The sequence below is a fragment of the Sebastes fasciatus genome, unplaced genomic scaffold (assembly GCF_043250625.1).
Source record: "Sebastes fasciatus isolate fSebFas1 unplaced genomic scaffold, fSebFas1.pri Scaffold_48, whole genome shotgun sequence".
NCBI classification, from domain to species: domain Eukaryota; kingdom Metazoa; phylum Chordata; class Actinopteri; order Perciformes; family Sebastidae; genus Sebastes; species Sebastes fasciatus.
The window spans coordinates 46142-55088 of record NW_027428236.1 but is presented as its reverse complement, the minus strand read 5'-3'; the positions used below and the strand labels follow the sequence as shown (position 1 = coordinate 55088).

The following is an 8947-nucleotide window of genomic DNA, read 5'->3' as shown; positions in this document are numbered from 1 at the left end:
CTGTTGGGAGTCCTGATCACTGTAGGGAGTCCTGACTACTGTAGGGAGTCCTGACCACTGTAGGGGGTCCTGACCACTGTAGGGGGTCCTGATTACTGTAGGGGGTCCTGACCACTGTTGGGAGTCCTGATCACTGTAGGGAGTCCTGACTACTGTAGGGAGTCCTGACCACTGTAGGGAGTCCTGATTACTGTAGGGAGTCCTGACCACTGTAGGGGGTCCTGACTACTGTAGGGAGTCCTGACTACTGTAGGGAGTCCTGACCACTGTAGGGGGTCCTGACTACTGTAGGGAGTCCTGACTACTGTAGGGAGTCCTGACCACTGTTGGGGGTCCTGACCACTGTAGGGAGTCCTGACCACTGTAGGGAGTCCTGACCACTGTAGGGGGTCCTGACTACTGCAGGGAGTCCTGACTACTGTAGGGAGTCCTGACCACTGTTGGGGGTCCTAACCACTGTTGCGGGTCCTGACCACTGTTGGGGGTCCTGACTTCTGTAGGGGGTCCTGATTATTGTAGGGAGTCCTGACTACTGTAGGGAGTCCTGATTACTGTAGGGGTCCTGACTACTGTAGGGAGTCCTGACCACTGTAGGGGGTCCTGACCACTGTAGGGGGTCCTGACCACTGTTGGGGGTCCTGACCACTGTAGGGGGTCCTGACCACTGTAGGGAGTCCTGACCACTGTAGGGGGTCCTGACCACTGTAGGGGGTCCTGATTACTGTAGGGAGTCCTGATTACTGTAGGGGGTCCTGACTTCTGCCGGATGGGAACCACTGACTATAAAAACCTTTGCACCTTAAAAACATGAGGTTTACTTGTTGGTGACTCGGTGTGTAAAAGGAGAACACAGACCTGGGATCAGGTTGAACGGCTGAGAGTTAACAGGTCTCTTTGTGTCCCGGTTCGGTCACAGTGCGAGTTCAGTTCCGTCGCTGCAGAAACCAGCAGAGCCGATCCGGTTCAGCATCATCACAGTCAGACAGGAAGTCCAGGACGGTTGCATGCAGAGAGTAAGAGTCCAAACAGGAAGTGCAGCAGGTACTACGAGGTGTTGAGGAGCGGTCTGGGATACACCCCCTGGTAGTAGGAGGCCTCCAGCGGCTCCATGGTCCTCCCTCCGAGGCCGGCGCCCCCCCCAGCGCTGTAGGAGTACTGCAGCGCCTCGTAGGCCTTCAGGTCCAGTTTGTGCTGCTGCTCTGAGGACGACATTAAATTATTGATGGAGAACGGGTGGTTGAAGGAGTAGTGGGGGTCTCCTTTGAGGTGCAGCTGGGACTCATGCGCCATGGAGTGGGGGGGTAACGACAGGGAGGACAGCAGCTGGGAGCCGGACACCTTCAGGTCCGACGGCCCGCCGACGCCTCCCCGCAGGTCCAGACCGGGAGGTGAGGATGCCTGGCTGGAGGAGGGCAGGGAGGAGGAGTCCAGGAGTCCTGGCGGTTTGATGGAGTCCCCAGAGGGAGACGCTCCTCCCCCCTGCTCCTTCCTGCCCTCTGATTTCGTCGGCATCTTTTTCTCGCACTTGAACCTCTTCTGGCGGCGCAGGTAGCAGCCGTTCTCAAACATGTTCCCGGAGTCCGGGTGCAGGGTCCAGTACGAGCCCTTCCCCGGTTTGTCCGGCGAGCGCGACACCTTGACGAAGCAGTCGTTAAAGGACAGCGAGTGCCGGATGGAGTTCTGCCAGCGCTGCTGGTTCTGCCGGTAGTACGGAAACAGGTCCATGATCCACTGGTAGATCTCGCTCAGCGTCAGCATTTTGCTGGGCGCCTGCTGGATCGCCATGGTGATGAGTGAGATGTAGGAGTAGGGAGGTTTGGCGTGTGGGTAGCTCCGCCTGAATGCCTTGTTGTCGCGGCCACGATTTAGCCCGCCGCCGCCGCCGTACGCCATGCTGGGGCTCATGGTGGGACTCATGCCCCCGTACGGGTTCAGACCCATCGAGGCCTGTTGGGCCGACACTGAGCTCATACCGGACGGGCTCAAAGTCCCGCCCATCGAGGCCACGCCTCCGCCCAGACCCGACATGGCCCCCGGGGCCGGGCCACCCATCCCCCCGACTGGGGCGGGGCTCAGACCCGTCCCGCTGTACGACATGTTGAAGGAGCCCGACGTGGTCCCGCTGCTGGACATGTAGCCCGACATGGAGCCCATCCCGAGACCAGAACCCATCCCGCCGCCCGCCATCGGAGAGTACACCTGCAGAGAGACCAGAGACAGACCAGTTATACCAGAACCAGAACCACTTACACAGACCAGAACTATTTGAACCGGGGCCAGAACCAAGTAGACCTGAACCCATCCCACCATTCGTCATTGGATAGTAACCCTGCAGAGAGATCAGAACCAGTTAGACGAGGACCAGAACTATTTAGACCAGGACCAGGTGCTGCTGCTGTGACATTCAGATCAATATTTCCTTCATGATTATGGATCAATATTCAATAATATATTATTATGATTATTATTATCCATCCATCTGCAACCGCTTATCCCGTTAGGGGTCGCGGGGGGGCTGGACTCGATCCCAGCCGACATTGGGCGAAGGCAGGGTACACCCTGGACAGGTCGCCAGTCCATCGCAGGGCTGACATAGAGACAGACAACCATTCACACTCACATTCACACCTACGGGCAATCTAGAGTCAACAATGAACCTAACCTGCATGTCTTTGGACTGTGGGAGGAAACCGGAGTACCCGGAGAAAACCCACGCTAACACGGGGAGAACATGCAAACTCCACACAGAAGGGCCCCAAGCCGGATTCGAACCTTCGACCCTCTAGCTGTGAGACGCCAGTGCTGACCACTGCTGATAACAACACATAAATACATAAATTATTATTATTAGTAGTAGTAGTAGTAATAACACATGAATACATTAATTAATATTATTATTATTATTATTATTATTATTACTACTGTTATTAATTAAATATATTATATTCAGACTAAAATATTACAGCTGTAGTTTTTATCTGAAGGACACAAAACAGAAAAATAATTAATTAATTAATTAATTAGAAAAGGTCCTCATTAACCAATGAAGTCGATTTTAAGGTGTACATATCTTTTCCCTTAATTATTAATTTAAGATGTTATTAAGGGTTCACTCCTTAATAAATCCTTTATCTTATAAAACAAATAAAATCTACTGATGACGATTTTAAGATTCAAATTATTTAATACTGTTTGAACCATTTCACTTAATAAATTACATGAATTAATCTGTAATAAATTACATGAATTAATCCGTAATAAATTACATGAATTAATCTGTAATAAATTACATGAATTAATCTGTAATAAATTACATGAATTAATCTGTAATAAATTACATGAATTAATCTGTAATAAATTACATGAATTAATCTGTAATAAATTACATGAATTAATCCGTAATAAATTACATGAATTAATCTGTAATAAATTACATGAATTAATCTGTAATAAATTACATGAATTAATCTGTAATAAATTACATGAATTAATCCGTAATAAATTACATGAATTAATCTGTAATAAATTACATGAATTAATCCGTAATAAATTACATTAATTAATCTGTAATAAATTACATTAATTAATCTGTAATAAATTACATTAATTGATCCGTAATAAATTACATGAATTAATCTGTAATAAATTACATGAATTAATCTGTAATAAATTACATGAATTAATCCATAATAAATTACATTAATTGATCTGTAATAAATTACATTAATTGATCCGTAATAAATTACATGAATTAATCTGTAATAAATTACATGAATTAATCTGTAATAAATTACATTAATTAATCTGTAATAAATTACATTAATTAATCTGTAATAAATTACATGAATTAATCCGTAATAAATTACATGAATTAATCTGTAATAAATTACATGAATTAATCCGTAATAAATTACATTAATTAATCTGTAATAAATTACATTAATTAATCTGTAATAAATTACATTAATTGATCCGTAATAAATTACATGAATTAATCTGTAATAAATTACATGAATTAATCTGTAATAAATTACATGAATTAATCCGTAATAAATTACATTAATTGATCTGTAATAAATTACATTAATTGATCCGTAATAAATTACATGAATTAATCTGTAATAAATTACATGAATTAATCTGTAATAAATTACATTAATTAATCCGTAATAAATTACATTAATTAATCTGTAATAAATTACATTAATTAATCTGTAATAAATTACATTAATTAATCCGTAATAAATTACATGAATTAATCTGTAATAAATTACATGAATTAATCCGTAATAAATTACATGAATTAATCTGTAATAAATTACATGAATTAATCTGTAATAAATTACATGAATTAATCCGTAATAAATTACATGAATTAATCTGTAATAAATTACATGAATTAATCCGTAATAAATTACATTAATTAATCTGTAATAAATTACATTAATTAATCTGTAATAAATTACATTAATTGATCCGTAATAAATTACATTAATTAATCTGTAATAAATTACATGAATTAATCTGTAATAAATTTCATGAATTAATCCGTAATAAATTACATGAATTAATCTGTAATAAATTACATTAATTAATCTGTAATAAATTACATGAATTAATCCGTAATAAATTACATGAATTAATCCGTAATAAATTACATTAATTAATCTGTAATAAATTACATGAATTAATCTGTAATAAATTACATGAATTAATCCGTAATAAATTACATGAATTAATCCGTAATAAATTACATTAATTGATCCGTAATAAATTACATTAATTGATCCGTAATAAATTACATTAATTGATCTGTAATAAATTACATTAATTGATCTGTAATAAATTACATTAATTGATCCGTAATAAATTACATTAATTGATCCGTAATAAATTACATGAATTAATCTGTAATAAATTACATGAATTAATCCGTAATAAATTACATGAATTGATCTGTAATAAATTACATTAATTGATCCGTAATAAATTACATTAATTAATCTGTAATAAATTACATTAATTGATCCGTAATAAATTACATGAATTAATCTGTAATAAATTACATGAATTAATCCGTAATAAATTACATGAATTAATCTGTAATAAATTACATTAATTGATCTGTAATAAATTACATTAATTAATCTGTAATAAATTACATTAATTGATCCGTAATAAATTACATGAATTAATCTGTAATAAATTACATTAATTAATCCGTAATAAATTACATGAATTAATCTGTAATAAATTACATGAATTAATCTGTAATAAATTACATTAATTAATCCGTAATAAATTACATGAATTAATCTGTAATAAATTACATTAATTGATCCGTAATAAATTACATTAATTGATCCGTAATAAATTACATTAATTGATCCGTAATAAATTACATTAATTGATCCGTAATAAATTACATGAATTAATCTGTAATAAATTACATTAATTGATCCGTAATAAATTACATTAATTGATCCGTAATAAATTACATGAATTGATCCGTAATAAATTACATTAATTGATCCGTAATAAATTACATTAATTGATCTGTAATAAATTACATTAATTGATCTGTAATAAATTACATTAATTGATCCGTAATAAATTACATTAATTGATCCGTAATAAATTACATTAATTAATCCGTAATAAACTACATGAATTAATCTGTAATAAATTACATTAACATTAAATGATTGCATCACCATTAATGGGTAAATTAATAACGGAGTCAGTAGCATCACATCAACACATTTTAAACTGAAATAGGAACCTGAAATAAATCAATAATAACATCCATTAATTACTATTATTGTTGTTATTGTTATCATTATATTATTATTATTATTATTATTATTATTATTATTATAAGTCAGATCAGATATCACATCAGGACGAATAACTGAAGACACACACGCAGGTGTTGGTTCTGTTCTATAATAACCTAACCCTATATATATATATATATATATATGTTTATTTATATATATGATATATATATATACATATATATATATCATATATATGATATTAATACAAATATTAGATAGTGTTTTAAGTTTGTGAATTTGATCCGTGCTAACTGCTCGCTGCCGTTTCTCTGCACTGACGGATTTCCTGTATATTAATATTAATATTAATATTTCAACAATAAAACATTAAAACTAGAATATAAACGAGATATATGAATTATGTCATCTTAATAATATATAATAAAAACAATCCTCACGGACTCATTTTTACATCAAATTGAATTTAAAAGCAATAATTAATATCTACAAGATCTATCCATCTATCCATCCATCCATCTATCTATCATCTATCCATCCATCTATCATCAATCTATCATCTATCCATCCATCTATCATCAATCTATCATCTATCCATCCATCTATCATCAATCTATCATCTATCCATCTATCCATCCATCCATCTATCCATCCATCTATCTATCCATCCATCTATCTATCTATCATCCATCTATCATCAATCTATCATCTATCCATCTATCCATCCATCTATCATCTATCCATCCATCCATCTATCTATCATCTATCCATCCATCCATCTATCCATCCATCTATCTATCCATCTATCCATCTATCCATCCATCTATCTATCTATCATCCATCTATCATCAATCTATCATCTATCCATCCATCTATCTATCTATCATCCATCTATCATCAATCTATCATCCATCCATCTATCTATCCATCTATCTATCCATCCATCCATCCATCTATCCATCTATCATCCATCTATCATCAATCTATCATCTATCCATCCATCCATCCATCCATCCATCCATCCATCTATCTATCCATCCATCTATCCAACCATCTATCATCTATCCATCCATCCATCCATCCATCCATCCATCTATCTATCCATCCATCTATCTATCCATCCATCCATCTATCCATCCATCTATCATCTATCCATCCATCCATCCATCCATCTATCTATCCATCCATCTATCTATCCATCCATCCATCTATCCATCCATCTATCATCTATCCATCCATCCATCTATCCATCCATCTATCTATCCATCCATCTATCTATCCATCCATCTATCTATCCATCCATCCATCTATCTATCCATCCATCCATCTATCCATCCATCTATCATCTATCCATCCATCCATCTATCCATCCATCCATCCATCCATCCATCTATCATCCATCTATCATCAATCTATCATCTATCCATCCATCCATCCATCCAATATAATATATATAATATTATAGATATCTATCTATCCATCTTAATTAAAGATCATCTTTATAATCATTAAATGTCAACACTGACTTGACAGCGGCCGCTTTGTCACATAATCCGATCAAATAATGGACATTATTATCCAGTCATAACGCTGTGATTATATTAAATTATATTATATATACTATATTACTAATTTATTAAAACAAGACTTAGTTTTAGAGTTAATGCAGAACGCAGGTGAGAGTTTGATTTATATGGTTGGTGTTATATATTATATATATAATATTATTATATGGTTGGAGTTCTGCAGGCCTCCGTTTCTACCTCATTTATTAATTTATGAATAAATGTTATTGAAGTCTGAACTAAATGCTTAAATGTTTTACAGCTTTATCTTTTTTCTAACCCTCCGCTCAGATGGAACAACAGAATAAATATATATATATGTATATATATAAATAAATATAAAGATTTGATCGGCTCATCTCGCTCCAAACTTCCGAAGTCAAATTAAACAAATCATTCATAATTAATATTAAATAATAGCCGCAAAATAAATAGTTTATCTTTTTATGTTCAGCTGATAAAAACGTGACGCTCCGACTTTGTTTTAAACAAATTAACCGTTTATTATAATAATAATAATAATAATAATAATTTTTATTTTTATTACTATTATCATTATTATTATTAACTGGAGGTCCGGACATCTCAACACAGTTTGAACATTATGAATGTTTCATCGGATTCTTTCACATTTTTTTCTGAGTATTTAAATTAATTTTATTTTTTAGAAATCAATAAATCAGTAAATCAATAAACTTTAAGCCTTATTGTCACTTTTTAAAACGAATTCAAGTTTGAGTTCAGTTCAATAAAACAAGTTGAGTCTGTAATAAAGAAGTCGCGCTTTGCTTCCAACTGATCCGAAGTTTAACTAGTCAGGATCTGATCCGGAGCGGTGTGACCCAGGTCTCACAGAGCCGGAGAGAGCAGCGGTAAAGCGGGCTGAGTGTGACCGACCTCCTCGCTGTAGTATCCGCTCCAGTCCGGAGCCTCGTGGCCTTCCATCTTCACCGTGCCCAGCATGACGGGAGTCCGCAGCCGGAACACGGATCCTGCAGGTCCAGCTCCTGCTCTCCTGCTCTCCTGCTCTCCTGGTCCTGGTCCTGGTCCTGGTCCTGGTCCGTGTGTCTGTGTACGTCTTGGTCCAGGTGAAAGTGTGCCGAGCCGAGTCGAGCCAGGAGAAGCAGAAAGAGGCAGCAGAGTGCTGGTGAGGAGGAGGAGGTGATGGTGACCTGCGGACTGATGTGATCCTCCTCCTGCAGGTCCAACCCTCCAGGTCTGTGCTCCACACACACACACACACACACACACACTCACACACACACACACACACACACACACACACACACACACTCACACACACACTCACTCACACTCACACACACACACACACACACACACACACACACACACACACACACACACACACACACACACACACTCACACACACACTCACTCACTCACACTCACACACACACACACACTCACACACACACACACACTCACTCACACTCACACACACACACACACACACACACACACACACACACACACACACACACACACACACACACACTCACACGCACACTCACTCACACACTCACACACACACACACACACACACACACACACACACACACTCA

At 37.2% G+C, this 8947-nt stretch overlaps 1 protein-coding gene across 1 annotated transcript; it reads right to left on the bottom strand.

Annotated features, from left to right (window-relative positions):
• Window positions 1–580: 580 nt before the first annotated feature.
• foxa1 (forkhead box A1) lies at window positions 581–8552 on the bottom strand. Its single transcript, XM_074628546.1, has 2 exons — window positions 8261–8552; window positions 581–2199 (listed from the first exon to the last, which is right to left on the bottom strand). The coding sequence occupies exons 1-2, from the start codon at window positions 8324–8326 to the stop codon at window positions 1045–1047; spliced, it is 1221 nt and encodes a 406-aa protein (XP_074484647.1). The 5' UTR covers window positions 8327–8552; the 3' UTR covers window positions 581–1044.
• Between the last annotated feature and the right edge of the window lie 395 nt (window positions 8553–8947).

Excerpts from the sequence above, each read along its gene's own strand:
- foxa1 (XM_074628546.1), bottom strand. The coding sequence starts at position 8,326 with ATGCTGGGCACGGTGAAGATGGAAGGCCACGAGGCTCCGGACTGGAGC. Across the intron at positions 2,200-8,260 it reads GCGGATACTACAGCGAGGAG|GTGTACTCTCCGATGGCGGG; the intron begins GTCGGTCACACT and ends GTCTCTCTGCAG.